Genomic DNA, 20,772 nt, shown 5'->3' on the forward strand with positions numbered 1-20,772 from the left:
AATCATTTCCCTTACCTAATGGACAAAAAAATTGAGTGGAACAACTTAGTATAGTAGTGGAATAAACTATTCATATCCCTTCTCAAAGTGAGATAACAAATGGAAAGAAAAACTCTTTGAGGTTGAAAAAATCTCCAAGGCAAGAGGATAATATGGGGACGAAGTCCCCTATTACAGTAGAAAATTCAATAAGAAAAAAAAAATCGGGGAAATTTCCCGAATTTTTCATTGTACTAATGAACTCAAAATCGTTTAATTTTGTTTTGTCGCGTTTTTGAATTTCCGGATCTGCGCAGAAATCTACAATGTACTTCCTTTTTCCGGTCTCGTTTGTATGAAACTTTGAGTAAAATATATATTTATCAGTCTAGTATAAAATAGGAAGGAACGCAATACCAATTTCATTTTTTAATAATTCCTTGATATGAAAAACGTTACCTGATGATAAAGTTTTTTGTTTACATTGCATATGACGTCATAACTTAAATAACGTCACAACTAAAATCCCTAGCAACAGAACCAAAATCGGAAACGTTACGGTATTTCCGTTTCTTTTTTTTAACAAATATTTCAGTTACAAAAAAATAATTCATACAGACTTCGTCCCCATTTACAGGTAATGGCTGCCTCATATTATGATTTACCTGTTTTTGGTCCATGCTGATTTCATCTCTGCCATTCTAATTGAGAACATGCTAATGGTTATCTCCCTTTCCATGTCCCGTTTACTCTGCCTTATCTCCCCTGTATTGGGTACAGCTGTACCACCACCATAGAAGGCTCCAGTGTACCCTGCCTCATTCCCAGTTGTCCAATCAACAAGAGGATCATACACAAAAGCTTCCAGTAATGTCAAAAGTGTTTCTCTGCCTTTCCTCATTGTCTTTATCACATGTTCACTGGCAATTCTGAATGTTCCCTGAAAAAAATAGACAAATTATCAATTCATGTTTGCTGGCAATTCTGAATGTTCCCTGAAAAAAATAGCCAAATTATTAATTTATGTTCACTAGCAATTCTGATATTCCCTGAAAAAAATAGACAAATTTGATGTTTGATAGTGATTCTAAAAGGAACATTCAAACTCCTAAGTAGAAATAGACTGACAGTGCCAAGGATGAGATAGACTGACAGTGCCAAGTATGAAATAGACTGACAGTGCCAAGGATGAAATAGACTGCCCGTGCCATGGATGAAATAGACTGACAGTGCCAAGGATGAAATAGACTGACAGTGCCAAGGATGAAATAGACTGACAGTGCCAAGGATGAAATAGACTGACAGTGCCATGGATGAAATAGACTGACAGCGCCAAGGATGAAATAGACTGACAGTGCCAAGGATGAAATAGACTGACAGCGCCAAGGATGAAATAGACTGACAGCGCCATGGATGAAATAGACTGACAGTGCCAAGGATGAAATAGACTGACAGTGCCATGGATGAAATAGATTGCCAAGGATGAAATAGACTGACAGTGCCATGGATGAAATAGACTGACAGTGCCAAGGATGAAATAGACTGACAGTGCCAAGGATGAAATAGACTGACAGTGCCAAGGATGAAATAGACTGACAGTGCCATGGATGAAATAGACTGACAGCGCCAAGGATGAAATAGACTGACAGTGCCAAGGATGAAATAGACTGACAGCGCCAAGGATGAAATAGACTGACAGCGCCATGGATGAAATAGACTGACAGTGCCAAGGATGAAATAGACTGACAGTGCCATGGATGAAATAGATTGCCAAGGATGAAATAGACTGACAGTGCCATGGATGAAATAGACTGACAGTGCCAAGGATGAAATAGACTGACAGTGCCAAGGATGAAATAGACTGACAGTGCCAAGGATGAAATAGACTGACAGTGCCAAGGATGAAATAGACTGACAGCGCCAAGGATGAAATAGACTGACCGTGCCATGGATGAAATAGACTGACAGTGCCAAGGATGAAATAGACTGACAGTGCCAAGGATGAAATAGACTGACAGTGCCAAGGATGAAATAGACTGACAGTGCCAAGGATGAAATAGACTGACAGTGCCATGGATGAAATGGACTGACAGTGCCAAGGATGAAATAGACTGACAGCGCCAAGGATGAAATAGACTGACAGCGCCAAGGATGAAATAGACTGACAGCGCCATGGATGAAATAGACTGACAGTGCCAAGGATGAAATAGACTGACAGTGCCATGGATGAAATAGACTGCCAAGGATGAAATAGACTGACAGTGCCATGGATGAAATAGACTGACAGTGCCAAGGATGAAATAGACTGACAGTGCCAAGGGTGAAATAGACTGACAGTGCCAAGGATGAAATAGACTGACAGTGCCAAGGATGAAATAGACTGACCGTGCCATGGATGAAATAGACTGACAGTGCCAAGGATGAAATAGACTGACAGTGCCAAGGATGAAATAGACTGACAGTGCCAAGGATGAAATAGACTGACAGTGCCAAGGATGAAATAGACTGACCGTGCCAAGGATGAAATAGACTGACCGTGCCATGGATGAAATAGACTGACCGTGCCAAGGATGAAATAGACTGACAGTGCCAAGGATGAAATAGACTGACAGTGCCAAGGATGAAAGAAAAAGACCAACAGTACACAAAACACAACATAGAACACTAAAGATTGAACAACACAAACCCCCAACAAAACTGAAAATCGAAAAATAAAGCGAGAAGACATTGTTTCCCACCAAGTAGCCTTCATCTGGATGCATTTACATGTCTTGACCATTTTTATAACACACCAACTCAAAAATGTTTTATTACTTAAAAGCCCTGTTGATTTCTTAATGTCCAGTAAAAAAAGATTTCTTTTATTCAGGACATGAACAAATTAACAGTTAATAAGTTGTTAGTAGATATAAGAAGATGTGGTATGAGTGAACTCTCCATCCAAGTCAAAATGTAAAAAAAGTAAACCATTATAGGTCAAAGTACAGTCTTCAACAAGGAGCCTTGGCTCACACTGAACAAACAGCAAGCTATAAAAGGTGCAAAAATGTGCATAGTAAGCCAGATGGGTTGAAAGGCAGGAAATGTGGACTGCAATTAGAGAAAGGTTATGGTAAAAAACAAACCTACAGACCTCAAAATAGTTGCTATGAGTAAGGAGGGTTATTTTATTAAAGTGCTATGATCCTCCTTAGCAGTCCCAATATACACATAATAGGATGTTTTTGGACAGTACTTATACAACATACATAAATGCATTATTAATACAACTAGAGGCTCTCAAGTGCCTGTGTCGCTCACCTAAATCTACTTTGCTTTTGGAAATCATGTGACAATAGATAAAATTCATAACAGATACCCAAATAATGATGCAGGCCAACATGCTTTAATATTTGCCCAACAATTTAATAAAAAAAATCCTGGTGGCCATCTTGAACAGTAAATCCACAAAAAAGAAGCAACATTTCATCAGCACCTCATAATGACCATTTATGCCATGTTTGGTTTCATTCCATTCAGTGGTTCTCTAAAAGAAGACATTTGTATGTATTTCCCTTATGGTCCTATGCTAAACTAAGTCCCCAGTTGGTGGCAATCTTGGATGATGGATCCTAAGCGATTGTGCTGTACAGTTGTTGTGGCTCTAAGAGAGGTATAGCCCTTAAGGATGTTCGCTACACAGTTTCAAATTAAATAAATAATATAAAACTAGTATATATTGATAGGAAAAAAATTAAGGAATCAAAAAAGCAAAAAATATATAGGGGTTAATATGATTGTTTTTCGAGATATTAGCCATTGTAATTTTAGTGGGAAAATGTTCTCTCTTGATTTTTCATAGCTTCATCATTGACATGTTAAAGTTCTCAAAGACTATTAAAAAATAAATAAGATATTATAAGACTTTTACAAATGGTTTATAATTATACATGCAAAAGATTTATGGAAAGAAAAAAGAAAAATTCTGATCAATGGGCAAAATTTTTTAATGCATTCAAATGGATATGACCAGAGGTTTTCCAAAATCAGACAAAAATTCCAAAACATGACAAGCGAACATCCTTAAGGTCACTGCCTATGTAAATTAGACTATGGGAAGACAATAATTCAATAGCAGTGCATTTCTCAAGAAGTTTAACCGATTTCCTTTAAAATTAAGTCCTAATACAGATGTTTTAGCTATTCAATATGAAAAAAGAAGAAAATGTGGTATGATTGTCAATGAGACAACTCTCCACAAGAGACCAAAATGACACAGAAATTAACAACTATAGGTCACTGTATGGCCTTCAACAATGAGCAAAGCCCATACCGCATTGTCAGTTATAAAAGGCACCAAAATGATAATGTAAAACAATTCAAATGAGAAAACTAATGGCATTATTTATGTCAAAAATTAACAAAAACAAATATTTTACACATCAACAAACAACAACTGAATTACAGGCTCCTAACTTGGGACAGGCACATACATAAATAATGTGGCATATTTAAACATGATAGCTGGATCCCAACCATTCCCCTAACCAGTGGTATAACAGTACAACATAAGAAATATTTTTAATTTGATCTATCATTTGACCTTTAAGTTGAACTTCAGGGTTAGACACATTTTTACTTTTATTAAAAAATTCGTAAGGGTTCCACGGAACCCGGTGTCTCGCCTACTTTTTCTGTTAATCGCAGACTCAACAAAAATGAGGAAAAACATCAATAAAAATTTCCCTCACGATACTGTCTTTTGATTGAAAGAAACTTCCAAGTTTGGTAAAAAAAATCCAGGATAATTTATGAATCTAATAAATGTTTTATAAACTTTAACTGCAGACTGTATGTAATGTTAACTGGAAGAAAAACTAAGTCCATTTATAAGTAAAATACGGAAAAAGTGATTTTTTTTTTTTACAAAATTTACTTCTGAATAATATCTTATGATCAGAAATAAGCTTTTGTCTAAGTTTGGTAAAAATCCATGATAGTTTAAGAACATTATAAAAATTTTAAAAACTTAAACCACAGAGTGAATGTTTTGTTTCTGGCAAAAAAACTAAGTCCATTTATAAGTAAAATACGGAAAAGTGGAAATTTATTTTTACAAAATTTTCTTCTTGATACTATCTTATGATCATAAACAAGCTTCTGTCCAAGTTTGGTACAAATCCTTGATAGTTTATGAAAGTTATTAAAATTTTAAAAACTTTAACCACAGAGTGAATGTAATGTTTCCTCGCAGAAAAACTAAGTCCATTTATAAGTAAAATACGGAAAAGTGGAAATTTATTTTCACAACATTTTCTTCTTGTTACTATCTTATGATCATAAACAAGCTTCTGTCCTAGTTTGGTACATATCAAGGATAGTTTATGAAAATTATTAAAATTTAAAAAACTTTAACCACAGAGTGAATGTAATGTTTCCTCGCAGAAAAACTAAGTCCATTTATAAGTAAAATACGGAAAAAATGGAATTTTATTTTTACAAAATTTACTTCTGGATACTTTCTTATGATCATAAACAAGCTTCTGTCCAAGTTTGGTAGAAATTCAGTATAGTTTAAGAAAGTTATTAAAATTTCAAAAACTTTAACCACAGAGTGAATATTTGTTGACGCCGCCGACGACGCCGACGACGACGGAATGTAGGATCGCTTAGTCTCGCTTTTTCGACTAAAGTCGAAGGCTCGACAAAAATCATCTGATGGTTACATTTTAATATATGGCACTCCATTCTACAAAATAAACACTAAAATCAAGTGAGAGTTTATGCCATATGGAGCTCATTCTGATATTAAATATTTTATCATCAAGTTCAGTGTTTACATAGAATAAAGAAGAAGTGATGTGGTTAATTGCAAAATAAGACAACTATCCATTAGGATGTAAACAATTACAGTTCAGTGCTATCATTATCAATAAAACAACGGTCAGTTATGAACAAATGACAGAAGATGTGAACAATCACACGTATCAATGACATATCCATTTCAGGAACTTTTAAGTTGAATTGATCACATCAAACAATTGTATGAATATTTAAATAATAAATAGATATTAATTGTACTAACATTGCTTGTAATAGTAAATGTGTATAGCCTCTAGACATCTGACCATTATTATCTACATTATCTCAGATCAACAATCACCCACACAAACCATCACAGCAGTAAACATCAGGAAAAACTAAATATCTTCAGGCAATGACCAAAAATCTAATTCAAACCTAAAGTACTATAGTTTCAGAAATAATTACCAGGTTTTTATGATTGCAAATAACGGTACTAGGTGAGAATCCCAATAATAAGTACTGATGATACATATATATCTGTATGGAAATCTGTTTTCTTCAAAAAATGCAAGTTGTAGCTTTGCAGCCTTTTGTTCACAAGATTGGTTTTAAGCATTTAATAGTCAATTATATAAATGTGTAATAGGACTTACAGGTGTCAATGGTTAAATTATAAGACGAAAACCATCTTTTTTATCCAGTAGCATCAAGCCTGATTATACCATTGACTTTACTGACAGTGTAACAGATGAGTAAGTTGGCAGTTATTGTAACTTTTACTTTAATTCCTGTGCCCATCATGTAAACTTCATAGATATGTTTGATAGCTCATTTTGAATTTGAGATATTTTCACAAATATGGTTAAATTTTCAGGGTACAAGGTTTTTTTTTTTTTTTTTGTACTTTAGCACACCCTGAAAACTATGGGGCATTCTTAAGGTAAAAAATCCTTTTTTCACACAATCACTTCTCCTAAAATTTGGTTCTTTGCATACATTTAATGTTTCCATAGTTTTACAACTTTATTTTTTTAGACTTATAGTCCTTTGCTCTCAAAATCAGCACAAATGGTTAAGTTCAGTCACATTGTCCATAAAACTGCATATAGATTTTTGTTTAACCTCCTAAAGTCTGCTGACCATCTAGGGCACCTGAATTAGCAGGAACAGGTGGTTCATTTTGTTCAATTTACAGTTTAGAGGCAATTCATCCTTCACACCATTTTTCAATTTTATTATTGATTTGTTTTGTCCAATTTTTATACAAGGCCTAAATTAAAATATTGTTTGTTTGCCCTTTTCCGACCCTATGTTTTGAAACAGAGTAGGTAGGTAGGTAAAATATTTTATTTTTCTTTCCCAAAAAATAACTGAGGTCGGTACATTTTTTGTCATGGGTAGGCAGGTAGGTATAACATTTTATTTTATAGATACATAATCTGCATGACGTCATTTTTGTCTGTATTGCTTTTGTTTAAGTATGTTTTTGCTAATAAATTTCTGGGACTTTTAGACTAGTATAAGGTCCCAGGAAGTTTTGAAAAAAACATATCATGTTGAATGTGAAATTAATTCATATGCACTACTATTTTGTTTTCAAATATCAAAATATAGGGCTGTGCGGCATATTTTCAACATTAATATGCCTGGAACTTTTAAGAGTTTTAACTTACACTAATATTCTGTCCTACGTTCATTGTACGCTTACCTCGACCTAAAGGTTTTCTGTTAGAGATAACTTTGTCCTGGTAAAATATGCCCGGGCAGACATACATTACTAGTAGAGACAGTCCCTAGAGTGTTTAAATGTTCGTGTGTGCCTGGGTTTCCAATAAAAATGATACAAGACTTGAAACTCAATTGTCACGTATTTTTCATCGCATTTATAAATGATCTGTATGGAAAAACTTGGCGATTTTACTGCCAAATATTCTCCACTTTACAGACCTTTGGTTCATGTCAGATATAAATAATATATCAAAGCTTGTTGAAGGCATCGTTAACATAATCATCCTGATCCACCGATCACCAAAGGCCATTCCTACATAGGAAACAACGTCCGTTTACAAAATAGTTTGTGCACACGTTGATAATTTTGTATTGGACGAACTTTTTTTAATGAACCCTACTCTTCAAGTATAAAGACACAAACGTTCGTCATATCATGATTTCAAACAAATGCTTTGAAACTCTAAATGCAAGTGTTCATGTCAAACGCTCACGTGATACCAAACGGACTAGACCTTATCCGGGAAAGATAAAACCCGAGGATTCCGGTAAAAAAGTTTTGAGCGGGAAATACACATATAAGATTATTTGTAGGAACGGAAAAACAAAATAAATTAAAATCTTGCAGGTAAATACAAATAAAAGATTTTCAGGCGGAACAAATTTATAGGGTCGGTCGGTAAAGGGCAAACAAACAATATTTTAATTTAAACCCAATTTTAGTCGTTTTTTTTCTTATCTTACTCATATGATCTATTCAATTATGGACAATAAACACTATGTGAAGAGAAAACCTGACTTCTAACCTTTGAACCAGGTGAGCTAATTTTGATCACAAGCTTTCCTGGTGAAAAACTTACTTAAGACCTTTGGACCAGGCGAGCTAATTTTGATCACAAGCTTTCCTGGAGAAAACCTGACTCCAGACCTTTGGACCAGGTGAACTAATTCCTATCACAAGCTTTCCTGGAGAGAACCTGACTCCAGACCTTTGGACCAGGCGAGCTAATTTCTTCACAAGCTATCCTGGAGGAAACCTGACTCCAGACCTTTGAACCAGGTGAGCTAATTTCGATTACAAGCATTCCTGGTGAAAAAATTACTTCCGACCTTTGGACCAGGCGAGCTAATTTTGATCACAAGCTTGCCTGGTGAAAACATGACTCCAGACCTTTGGACCAGGTGAACTATTTCTTATCACAAGCTTTCCTGGAGAGAACCTGACTCCAGACCTTTGGACCAGGCGAGCTAATTTCTTCACAAGCTTTCCTGGAGAGAACCTGACTCCAGACCTTCAGACCAGGCGAGCTAATTTCTTCACAAGCTTTCCTGGAGAAAACCTGACTCCAGACCTTTGGACCAGGTGAGCTAATTTCTATCACATGCTTTCCTGGAGAGAACCTGACTTCAGACCTTTGGACCAGGTGAGCTAATTTTTATCACATGCTTTCCTGGAGAAAATATGACTTTAGACCTTTGGACCAGGTGAGCTAATTTCTATCACATGCTTTCCTGGAGAAAGCCTGACTCCAAACCTTTGAACCAGGTGAGCTAATTTCTATCACATGTTTTCCTGGAGAGAGTTGTAAGTCACTGGTTTGAAACATTTCAGATAAAGAACAATAATAGTAAAAGCTTGTAGCTTTGATTTATGACTTATTTCTTTGTATTTGATGAGATTCTTGTCTCCTATGCTCCTATCCCATAATTACTATAGTGCTGGTAAATCATCAATAACTAACAATATATATCATTTTTATTAAAAATCAAGATTTACAATTACAAAAATAAATAAATAAATAAAACAAGTTGAGCATCAGGTAAGGTATACAAATGCAGGATATGTCAACATTAAATGTTTATTGAAGATGAAGATTCTGGAAAACAATTATTTTATGTCATACAATATCTTTTTTACATGTATAATTCAAATCTCTAGTGAAATAAAGTTGTTGTTAAAAGGGAAAAAACAAAGGCTTAATCCATGGAGAATACAATATATAAAAATCCAGACAGGAAACAATTTCCAGATACAGTCTTAGTGCATTATATCTTGCAGGATACATAACACAAAACAGAACAGAACATTAAGACAAGACACCATGCATAGAAAGAGAAGACATGTTTCATACAGAGTACCATACCCAGAAAAAGAGAGGACACATTTCTTAAAAGACACAATAAAAAGAAAAAGAGAGGACTGCTGACATTTCTTAAAGGACACAATAAAAAGAAAAAGAGAGGACACATTTCTTAAAGGACACAATAAAAAGAGAAAGAGAGGACACATTTCTTAAAACACACAATAAAAAGAAAAAGAGAGGACTGCTGACATTTCTTAAAGGACACAATAAAAAGAAAAAGAGAGGACACATTTCTTAAAGGACACAATGAAAAGAAAAAGAGAGGACACATTTCTTAAAGGACACAATAAAAAGAAAAAGAGAGGACACATTTCTTAAAAGACACAATAAAAAGAAAAAGAGAGGACACATTTCTCAAAGGACACAATAAAAAGAAAAAGAGAGGACACATTTCTTAAAGAACTCAATAAAAAGAAAAAGAGAGGACACATTTCTTAAAGGACACAATCAAAAGAAAAATAGAGGACACATTTCTTAAAAGACACAATAAAAAGAAAAAGAGAGGACACATTTCTTAAAGGACACAATAAAAAGAAAAAGAGAGGACACATTTCTTTAAGGACACAATAAAAAGAAAAAGAGAGGACACATTTCTTAAAGGACACAATAAAAAGAAAAAGAGGACACATTTCTTAAAGGACACAATAAAAAGAAAAAGAGAGGACACATTTCTTAAAGGACACAATAAAAAGAAAAAGAGAAGACACATTTCCTGAAGGACACAATGAAAAGAAAAATAGAGGACACATTTCTTAAAAGACACAATAAAAAGAAAAAGAGAGGACATGTTTCAAAGATGACACAATAAAAAGAAAAAGAAGGCACTTTTCACACATGTACAGGACACTATACACAGAAAAAGGGCAAAATTTTACAGGAAACTATACACAGAAAAAAGGCAAAATTTTACAGGACACTATACACAGAAAAAAGGCAAAATTTTACAGGAAACATTACACAGAAAAAGGGCAAAATTTTACAGGAAACTATACACAGAAAAAGGGCAAAATTTTACAGGAAACTATACACAGGAAAGGGCAAAATTTTACAGGAAACTATACACAGAAAAAGGGCAAAATTTTACAGGAAACTATACACAGAAAAAAGGCAAAATTTTACAGGACACTATACACAGAAAGGAAGGACATATTTCACAAAGATTCAAGGAAAACAAAGACAGGGCTCTTTTCACACATGACAAAATACACAGAAAGAGAGGACACATTTTACACTGGACACAATACACAGAAAGAGAGTGCACTTTTTACACAGAAAGAGAGTACACATTTTACAGAGGAACAAGTTACAAAAAATAAAGGCACTTTTATATTTTTTTAAAACTTTTTCCATCATATAACATATTTTCAAACTTGTTGGCAGTTGCACATTATATTTTCAAACTTTACATTTATTTTCAGTTGAGATTTGAGATAAAACCTGTCCAATGAATTTTCTATAAAGATGATATGTTGTTGCTTCTGAAATTTCATTGATGTGTCATCATATATGAGCCAGTCCATGCGAAAAGGTACAAAAAGTCCTTTTGGTAAACTTTACAGGACACATTATCAAAGTTTGTTATAGTATTTTTGAAAAACAATTTTATCCGAAAAAAAATTACATTAATGTAAACATTCATAAGATTGTCAACTAAAACCGAAAAAGACGTAGAAATAGCTGAATTTTTGGTATTTGAGCAAGTGTAAAATCATTTGTTCCCCGGACTAATGCTATACCGACCAGAAACTATAAAATTTTATGACACTACAGAGACAAAAGTCAATAATTTCCGTCAGTTCTACAGGTTTAAAGAAAGTAAGACAACATTAAAACATGAGGGAAAATACAAAAACTATGACAACTTGTGTTTTAGAAATTGAAATTTAAGTTAAGTTAAGTTATTTAATATTATATAAATCAACCTTAGTTGCACGGGATTCAAACCGTTGCCCGGTTTGATTGCATTGATATCCACATCGTAAGCGAGAGCCTTATCCCCACTGCTATCGGGGTTAACATTATCAATTGGCAAATCAAGCCATTTAAACTGTACTTTGAAAATGATTGAAATATATGAAATAATTCACTAAAAATCTTGATAAAACTAAAGGGGGGGGGGGGGGGGGGGTCTCAACACTCGCAGGTACGTGTAGCTCACAGCTTGATGATATGAGGGAGAGTAAATGTGTTTTATAAATCACAAGTCTACTACCAATAATTATGCACACTTTTTAGAATTTCGTAAATTTTTCGTTTTTGTACCTTTTCGCATGGACTGGCTCATATATTCAACATTAAGAACACATGAAAAAGTGATGTTTGTTATCCTGTGAAGGTTTTAAATAATAAGACAACATTTCAATCACAATTATATAATAAGAATTTGTTCATTTAAATGAAAAACAAATCATATTCATACATATTTTTTTAAAATTAAATTTAAGGAAAAACCTAGACCATAAGTTGCAATTTAAGATGTTTTAAGACTTTCATACTTCAATAATTACAATTTTTTTTAAGTAATAAACAGTATTAAATTTTTTTCTTCAAAATTAAAAGGCAGTTCTATATGTGCTTTAGAAACATACAAAATTGCATTGAAATCTATGAAATCATTACTGGTTACAACAACAAAGGTCTGGTTGTAAACAAATTGAGCAATAGAAGACAATCTTTTTGTTTGTAATTAATTGTCAACCAGAGCCATTCTGAGTTGTGATATCTGGTAATGGTATAACCTGAACGACCTGAGTGTTTGGTGCTGAGTTGTGAAGCGACACAGAGTTCATGTCCCATCCAGTCTCAAACTTCTGACATAAACAGATTATCTTCCTGAATGCCTCTTTATACTGTTTATTTTTCCATACATAGATGAATGGGTTAATAACAGAATTCAGGAGTCCTAGAAATACGAGAAAGTTAGAGATAAACGCTCGATTGATGCTGAATTCTAATGCCTGTATAATCTGTATGACAGCAAATGGTAACCAACACAATGAGAACCCTAACATGACGACAGCCATGATCATCACCATTTTCATCTCTTTCTGTATGCGGACATGAATACTAGTGTTAAAACATTGTTCTGACATGATTTTCTTCTTGTGTGACCAGGCAACAAAGAACACTCGACAATAGATTAGGAACATGATGACTGGCAGAACAATGAAATGTAAGGCCACTAATAGTCGGTATGATGTGGCCATCACCAGTTCATAAGCACAAAACATCCCTGATTTAAATGTATTGTAGCCCAGTAATGGTATAATGGCTAGAGTGGCAGCATATATCCAGACAATACAGATTAAGATGTTGGCCACTTTCTCTGACATAATCACATGATATCGTAACGGATATAATACAGCAATGTAACGATCGACAACGGTGAAAAATAGCGACAACAATGATGATGTGCTGGTGAAGATGATCAGCTCAAATCTCAACAAACATGACTCAACAATAAAGTTTAACTGTGGATAAAAGAAGAAGGAGATCTGGAATGGTAAAGTTATTCCCAGACAGAGATCTGCTATGGCCAAGTTAGCAATGAATCTCCCTGTACATGTCTGTAAGTGGTGGAATCGTTTGAAGGCACACAACACTAAAACATTGCCAGTCACAATAAAAAACATAATCAGAACTTGGAAAGTCACAATCGCGATTTCAAATGTTGATATATTAGTATCCGTTGAGTTTGTCATGATTGTAGATAAAATTCTTACTTTATTTTTAATAGAAATTTCAAAACTGTTTTAAACAAGTATCCAAAGATTCTAGGTACAAATCAAGTTTTAAAGTTCAAATATAAAAAGTAGAAAATGTAAGTTTTGTTTTCACTATGTCCTTTACTAATGCTGACATCATCTTACATTTTGTATTGAACATTGTTTGATGTTCACATAACAGAGTTTTCAACTTAAAAAGTGCTCTTGGTCCACTTTTTAAAATTCTATCAAACAGTTGAAATTGTTAACAATGAATAATAAATTATCTTCCAAACTCTGCATCTATGTACGTTTCCTTTTTGAATGAAGAATATATTCAGCTTCAAAGTTTTTTATTTCCCTTTATTAAGAGCTCTAACATTTCAGCATTGTATTTATCCATATTTGTTGAGAATATTTTTTTTACCTATTTTCCAATTCGTATTTGTGACAACTAACTGTTGTATAGCAGACAGAGTATTTATATTACCAATAATCATCTTACAACAGGTAACTAAGATCACCGTAACAAAGATCACCGTTACCTCATTACTTTTCAATCAGTTTTATTCAGTCTTCATATAATTACTGATATCTATCAAAAGTGAAAAATTAATAAAACCACTTTTTTAAATGAAATAAATCTTACGAGTTTAGTATAGAATTTGACAAACATTTCATTTTCTCATCATAGCACTTTAATGCTGTTACTTTTCTTTTTTTAGTACATACAAAACATCTCACTAATTATTTTTGCAAAACTCACATACACAAATTTAGGCTTATTTCGGTTTATACAAAATATTTGGCATATAAATCACATACACAATTTGGCATATCAAAATTATCCGCTCTTTACTTGGCTGCTGGTGTACCAGCACAACGTTGTTGCCTGTTCACTGCTGTTTGCTTGACCTAGCTTTCCTCCTGTTCCTACTTCTGGTGGCACCCTGTTTATTAATTATCATTATTAATTTTTTTATTTTTATTTTTTATTTTAAAACAAAATTATTTTTATTTTTTATTTTAAAACAAAATTATTTTTATATCATTTTATTATATTTATCTTTATATCCTTTATTTTATTTATTTATTCACTTATTCATAAATTTATTTATTCATTTATTTTTTTTAAAATTTTTGCTCTTTTTAATTTTTTATTTAACTTTATTTATCATTCTAAATTATGTCAATTACCAGATGGTAAAAAATTAAATTATTTAATGCCCAAAGAGGCGCAAGCCAGGGCCGACCGTGAAAGGGCTGTATAGCCAGTCAAGGTCGTTAAAAACTTCCATTTGTTTGTTTGAAGTAATTATCTTCCCTTGATGATAGATTGATTGGGAAATGAACTAGAGTTATCTAATGGTAATCACAGAGAGGGACTAGAAAGCAATTCTTAATTGTAGCTTATTTAATGTTAAAACAATTTTCCACTATAAACGAATGTTACTTTATACAAATATAAGGACTTTGATAGCTAAATCTACAAATTTTATCAGATGTTATGATTTTTTATTACAAAAGAATAATATGCTAATATATAGCAAAAAAATGCAGGTGACAAATACTTTTAGCCAGGTACTTTACATGAGCATATGTATAGTATACATCATGCTAATTAGTTTTAGGTTTAATGATCAGGTCAATTCATAATAGAACATTTTAATGAAAAGTTAATTTTTCAAAACTGTTAAATGTATATGCTTTCATCATGGTAATGAAGACTACTTTTGGATGAATATGGTCACTGTGCATAAACAAGTGTGCACACGCTGAAATGTCTCGCCTTCTTTACTAATTATTGATATTATGTTGATAGTCCTAAATATAAAGCTTAATTACAACTGTCATGCACACAAACTTAACATTAACCAAGAAAACTAAACATTGACCAATAAACCATGAAAATGAGGTCAAGGTCAGATGAACCATGCCAAGCAGACATGTACAGCTAACATTTCTTCCATACAACAAATATAGTTGATCCATTGCTTATAAATTCAGACCAAAACACAAAAAGTTAACACTGAGCAATGAACCGTGAAAATGAGGTCAAGGTCAAATAAAACCTGTGTGACTGACATATAGATCATAAAATATTTCCATACACCAAATATAGTTGACATATTGCATATAGTATTAGAAAAAAAGACCAAAACTCAAAAACTTAACTTTGACCACTGAACCATGAAAATGAGATCAAGGTCAGATGACACCTGCCAGCTAAACATGTACACCTTACAATCATTCCATACACCAAATATAGTAGACCTATTGCATAAAGTATAAGAAAAACAGACCAAAACACAAAAACTTAACTATAACCACTGAACCATGAAAATGAGGTCAAGGTCAGATGACACCTGCCAATTGGACATGTGCACCTCACAGTCCTTCCATACACTGAATATACTAGACCTATTGCTTATATTATCTGAGATATGGACTTGACCACCAAAACTTAACCTTGTTCACTGATCCATGAAATAAGGTCGAGGTCAATTGAAAACTGTCTGACGGGCATTAGGACCTTGCAAGGTACGCACATATCAAATATAGTTATCCTATTGCTTATAATAAGAGAGAATTTAACATTACAAAAAAATCTTAACTTTTTTTCAAGTAGTCACTGAACCATGAAAATGAAGTCAAGGCCATTGGACATGTAACTGACAGAAACTTCGTAACATGAGGCATCTATATACAAAGTATAAAGCATCCTGGTCTTCCACCTTCTAAAATATAAAGCTTTTAAGAAGTTAACTAACACCGCCGCCGCAGTACCCACTGGATAACTATCCCTATGTCAAGCTTTCGGGGACAAAAGTCGCAGGCTCAACAAAAACTATGTTTTTAAGTTATTATTGAAAGTCTCATTTGTTTTTTACTATTTATTCCAGCCGTATTATTTGCAATAAGGAAATGTTTTGTTTTGGCATGAATGACATGCCAATTGGCTTGACAGCAAAGCCATTGCTGATTATGTGTGCAAAGTTCGCGAAATCTTTTTTCCCCTGGTGGTCCTTGAAGAAAGTCTGCTGGTCCACACTATTTATTCTATTAAAAAATACTAAACTTTGGGCCAATCCTATGCAAAATTTTGGTGGTACAATTTTTAAGCATTATAAGATGATTCAGTTAATTTCAGAAAGTGAAAATGATCACACCTTAGGCCCTTACTTTGCAATGTTCAACAAATCATAATTAAACAACATATAACTATTTTCAATAATCTTCGTTTCTGAGTGATGGCTTCAAATTCTTCACTTTTTTGTTCAGAAAACTAAAATTCATAAATTTAAGAACCCACAAATAAAAGTACATCCCAGTAAATGTAATCCAAGCTTTGTTTTTGAAGCTATTATTCTTATATCTGATGGCGCTGGTTAATTAAAGTTTATTTTGAGCTTATTGTGGTTTTATGTTACAAGTTTGATTTCTGATGTCAAATGATATATTGTTTTTCGTGGCATTATATGTACAGAGTTTTATTTTTGGTGTTGGTTAATAAATGGTCATCTTTAGCTTAAGGTGTATATGTGCTCAAATTTTAAAATTTTTTGAATGCTGTTGGTGAATTAAGAGTGATATCCTCCTTAGTAAGATATCAGTGAATGGCACGGTATTGACAAGAGTTTTATAAATAGACACATAAACAGAATAATAGCCTTTACCCATTTTATGTTATACAACTCTGAGGCAACAAACCAATCTGCCATATATGTCACACGATAGTATCCAATCATTAAACGTAATTAACTATGTATGACAACTGAAACCACCGTTCCCTATCAACCTTAACAACTTAATTACCCTCAGTCTTCATACATTTCTTGGAAAACGCTATTTCTGTTACATCATTGATCTATATATTCAAAGGTAATTTCAACAACATGCCTACACTTATTTAAAATTTGAAACTGTAAATCATATAAATATATATATATATATATCAAGCTTACTACCAGTTGTTTAACCAAGCTAGTGTAAATAGACTACAAAAGGCCAAACAAAAAGACAAGAATTATTATTATTATCGCTATTTTGTGCATTTTTCCTTTGATCTTTTTTTGTGATAATTTTCATATCATGCTACTCGCTTGAGATGGAAAATTATTGCTAGAAACTAAGCATGCTAACGAAATTGACATGAAATTGACAATGTCCTCATAGGTAAAATAGCGATAAAAAGATTATCAGTGTTCATCTCAACTCGATTGCCTAAATAATTGAAAATAGCAATCATATTAAATTTGAATGACGTAAGGGGGTCAAAGGACTTGAGGAATCAATATCATTGGCTGTTTTATTTTTTGCGATCGTTACTGCTCGACGTTTCCGTCCAAATCAGTGTCACGTGAGCAATATATATTTAGATCTGTAACTCTCCTGTATAGGAGTTACGATATCGCCCTTTGCAGAAATAGATTCGGAGTCAGTTCCTTCACATGATGGGGAAGCAAAGAATGTAAGTTGTATGTAATATCGTTACAAGAGGACCTTAAATGTATTCCGTCCATCAAAAAGACATTCGCAACAAAACGTAATGTCATGATAGTAGGTGTTGCTAATGTTACTATTACAAATTGGTTTCTTGTGTATTCATTTGATATAAAGTACACCTGCAAATGACATTCTGTATATTTAGAAATTCTAAACCAGACTGTACAATTTTATTACTCCAGACATATATTAAACATCGCTGTGTGCATACATTTTAACTTTTAAAGATGTTGTTGCTCATGTTACATGTCCAAATGTCGCTAACGTTACTCATTTTTGTCTCTGTCACGTTATTGGTATAGGTCGGTTAAATGTAAAGGCATATTAGGTAACTTATCTGAACTTTTAGGCAGTGCCAAGGCACCTTGTCTAGTGTCTCATTAATGCCACGTCTTACGTCACTTATCAGGTCTTCATCTGTCGTACCCACTATATGGTCGAATTATTCTATGTAACCAATATTGGCAATATAGGTGAAGCTTTCTTCAGGCGGATGTGACGATTGCCATCATTTAAAATGGGACAACGATTTCCTTTTCCAAAGAGTCAGCAGGTATGGTTTAAATGAGCTCCTGGTCAGCACTTTTATCAGTTTTAATGGTAATAGTCATTTCAGAGTTTGGCGGAACTGTGATTGTTTGTTTCATGCAAACTGACTTGAAATCTCACCTCCACTGTTAACAAATGCCGCATTTATTCCTTTGCTGTTGATGGTAAGTACGGGAGTACTTAGATTTATCACTGCGCTCAGTGTGTCCAAAATATCTAGCCCAAGTATAACATTGTCTGTTAAGGGTGCTTTGCACACATCCCATTGTATGTTTACTCTATCTATGTCGAGAGAGGTGTTCTTTATAATTTCCCCAGTAGCCAGCTGTTCATCCAAACAACGTATCGTTACAGTCTCTGAATCTTCAATATCTACTGAAAATAATTTCTCATTCACTAATGTTATCATTGCAACAGTGTCCACATTTATGCTCACATGCTGTTCATATATAATACCTCGTACTGCTAGGCTTTTTCTAATGGTTAGTCTTGGTGACAATATTGGGCGAGGACTTGGGCCTCCGTTCGGTTTTGTCATGAGGTGATGTTTCATGGCAAATATACTTAGGAGTAAAACGTTGGCCTTCTGGTCCGACACGTTGTTGTTTAAAGACTTCGATGTTTGCTTTGATTTGCTCTGTATCCTGGTGAAGGTGACCTTTGCCTGAAGTAACAGGGATTTCTGAAGTTTGTCCGTGGAGATGCTGACCGTTGTCCTGTGGTACTATATCATCTATGGCTTGGTGCGGTATTGCTGGTCAATAGGCATTACACTTGAAAGTATTTCTAGCTGGCAATCTACCGCAATTATATTGCTATGGGGATCTTCCACGTGTATATTTATCAGGTGATCTTCCACAATTATATTGATCAGAAGGCCCAAGGTTATATTGATCGGCCAATCCACGGTTACACTGATTAGTTGAAACCATAACACCAGCTAGTTTTGTGACAATTGTATTGAGGTTACGACAGATGCCATTTTTGGAAAGTACCCTGATGTTGAATTCAACTTTTGAATTGAATAATGTCTCCTACCTCAGTTGCTGTTAGCTCGTCTCACCACAGCATTGTATTCCCATTTGGTCTGATCGTCAATTCCGTCAAGCCCTTACATCTAGCCTTGTGGTCTATCCTCTGTTCAGACTGCTGAAGTTGCTGATATATTGCTCCATTATGTTAATTATTAATAGTCATTGCCTTTTTCTGTTCAGCTTGCATCGTTATTAGACCAAAACATATTTTATCAATTCGCGCTTTGCTCTGTTTTATGTTGTGGTTAATCTTAGCTGTTCTTTGAGAATTAGATATAAAAATCTTGGTACAATTGTTGAATAGTCATTTCTGAGTTGTCCTCTTTTAAAGTGTCTTCAGCTTTGGGTTTCTCCATATCACAAAATGATTCAGTTTCTGCCATTTCAATATTCTTGTCTTTCTTGTCCTGCCATTCCTGCCATTTCACTGATTTGTGGTTATACAACTCTCAAATCACAGTATGATATCTCAAATTGCAAAATATTGCAAACCAAGAAATAAGATAGTCAATGAATAATATCATACGGCAGATACATTTCAAGTCAAAGATTTTATGTATGACCTAAGACAAAAATATACTGCTGCTTTTAATGAAAGCTACTACTGCAGCTTTTTATGAAAGCTACGGTACTACTTTGTATATAAAATGACAAGCCAGGGAAAATAAAAAGGACAGAACTTGGAAAGACACTAAATGACAATATACTTGAATGAAATGATTAAATTGAGGTCAATTCTCAATAATGAATATTTGCAATTTTTCAAGGCAGCCATTTTGAAAATAGCCGTCATTTTTAATTTCAAAGAAAGATCAAAACAAAATATTGCTAAGTACACCAAATCATTCAAATATGTTGAATTTTGTGCTTCCAGCATCAAATCCACCGTGGTTTGTGCAATACTGGAAAATATTTCAGAATGTATGGCGGTCATCATGAAATAAGCCGCTATATTGAATTTTGAGTGTGGGTCCATAGCTAATATGGCTCAGTACACCAAAATGTACCATCATGTAAAATTTGGTGTTTTCCTCATTATTTGAGCAATTTTTTCACCAATCGGCCGGACTAATATAATATCCAGACATCACATCATAACAATAGTGCACACACTGAAATGTCTCACCTTCTTTACTTATCATCGATATTATGTTGATACTCCTAAATATAAAGCTTTATTACGACTGTCACATAAACTTAACATGAACCATGAAAATGAGGTCAAGGTCAGTTGAACCATATGCCAGGCAGACATGTACAGCTAACAATGCTTCCATACAACAAATATAGTTGACCTATTGCTTATAGTTTAAGAAAATAGACCAAAACACAAAAACTTAACAC

The 20,772-nt window shown here is 33.8% G+C and overlaps 2 protein-coding genes across 4 annotated transcripts in view; both read right to left on the reverse strand.

Annotated features, from left to right (window-relative positions):
* The window catches only part of LOC143046419 (serine/threonine-protein kinase SMG1-like), a 141,516-nt gene that overhangs the window by 35,784 nt on the left and 84,960 nt on the right, over positions 1–20,772 (reverse strand). For all 3 annotated transcript variants that reach the window (XR_012969160.1, XR_012969159.1, XM_076219583.1), the window contains exon 49: positions 645–919. Coding sequence is in view for 1 of the 3 variants with exons in the window: in XM_076219583.1 (XP_076075698.1) it covers positions 645–919 (275 nt within the window). In the remaining 2 variants the exon portion in view is untranslated. The remainder of the gene's footprint in view (positions 1–644; positions 920–20,772) is intronic.
* Positions 10,678–13,418, reverse strand: LOC143046416 (adenosine receptor A1-like). Its single transcript, XM_076219576.1, has one exon. The coding sequence runs from the start codon at positions 13,334–13,336 to the stop codon at positions 12,329–12,331; it is 1,008 nt and encodes a 335-aa protein (XP_076075691.1). The 5' UTR covers positions 13,337–13,418; the 3' UTR covers positions 10,678–12,328.

Source organism: Mytilus galloprovincialis, chromosome 9 (genome assembly GCF_965363235.1).
Source record: "Mytilus galloprovincialis chromosome 9, xbMytGall1.hap1.1, whole genome shotgun sequence".
In the NCBI taxonomy this organism is placed as follows: domain Eukaryota; kingdom Metazoa; phylum Mollusca; class Bivalvia; order Mytilida; family Mytilidae; genus Mytilus; species Mytilus galloprovincialis.

Coding starts and splice junctions, on each gene's coding strand:
- LOC143046416 (XM_076219576.1), bottom strand. CDS start 13,336: ATGACAAACTCAACGGATACTAATATATCAACATTTGAAATCGCGATT.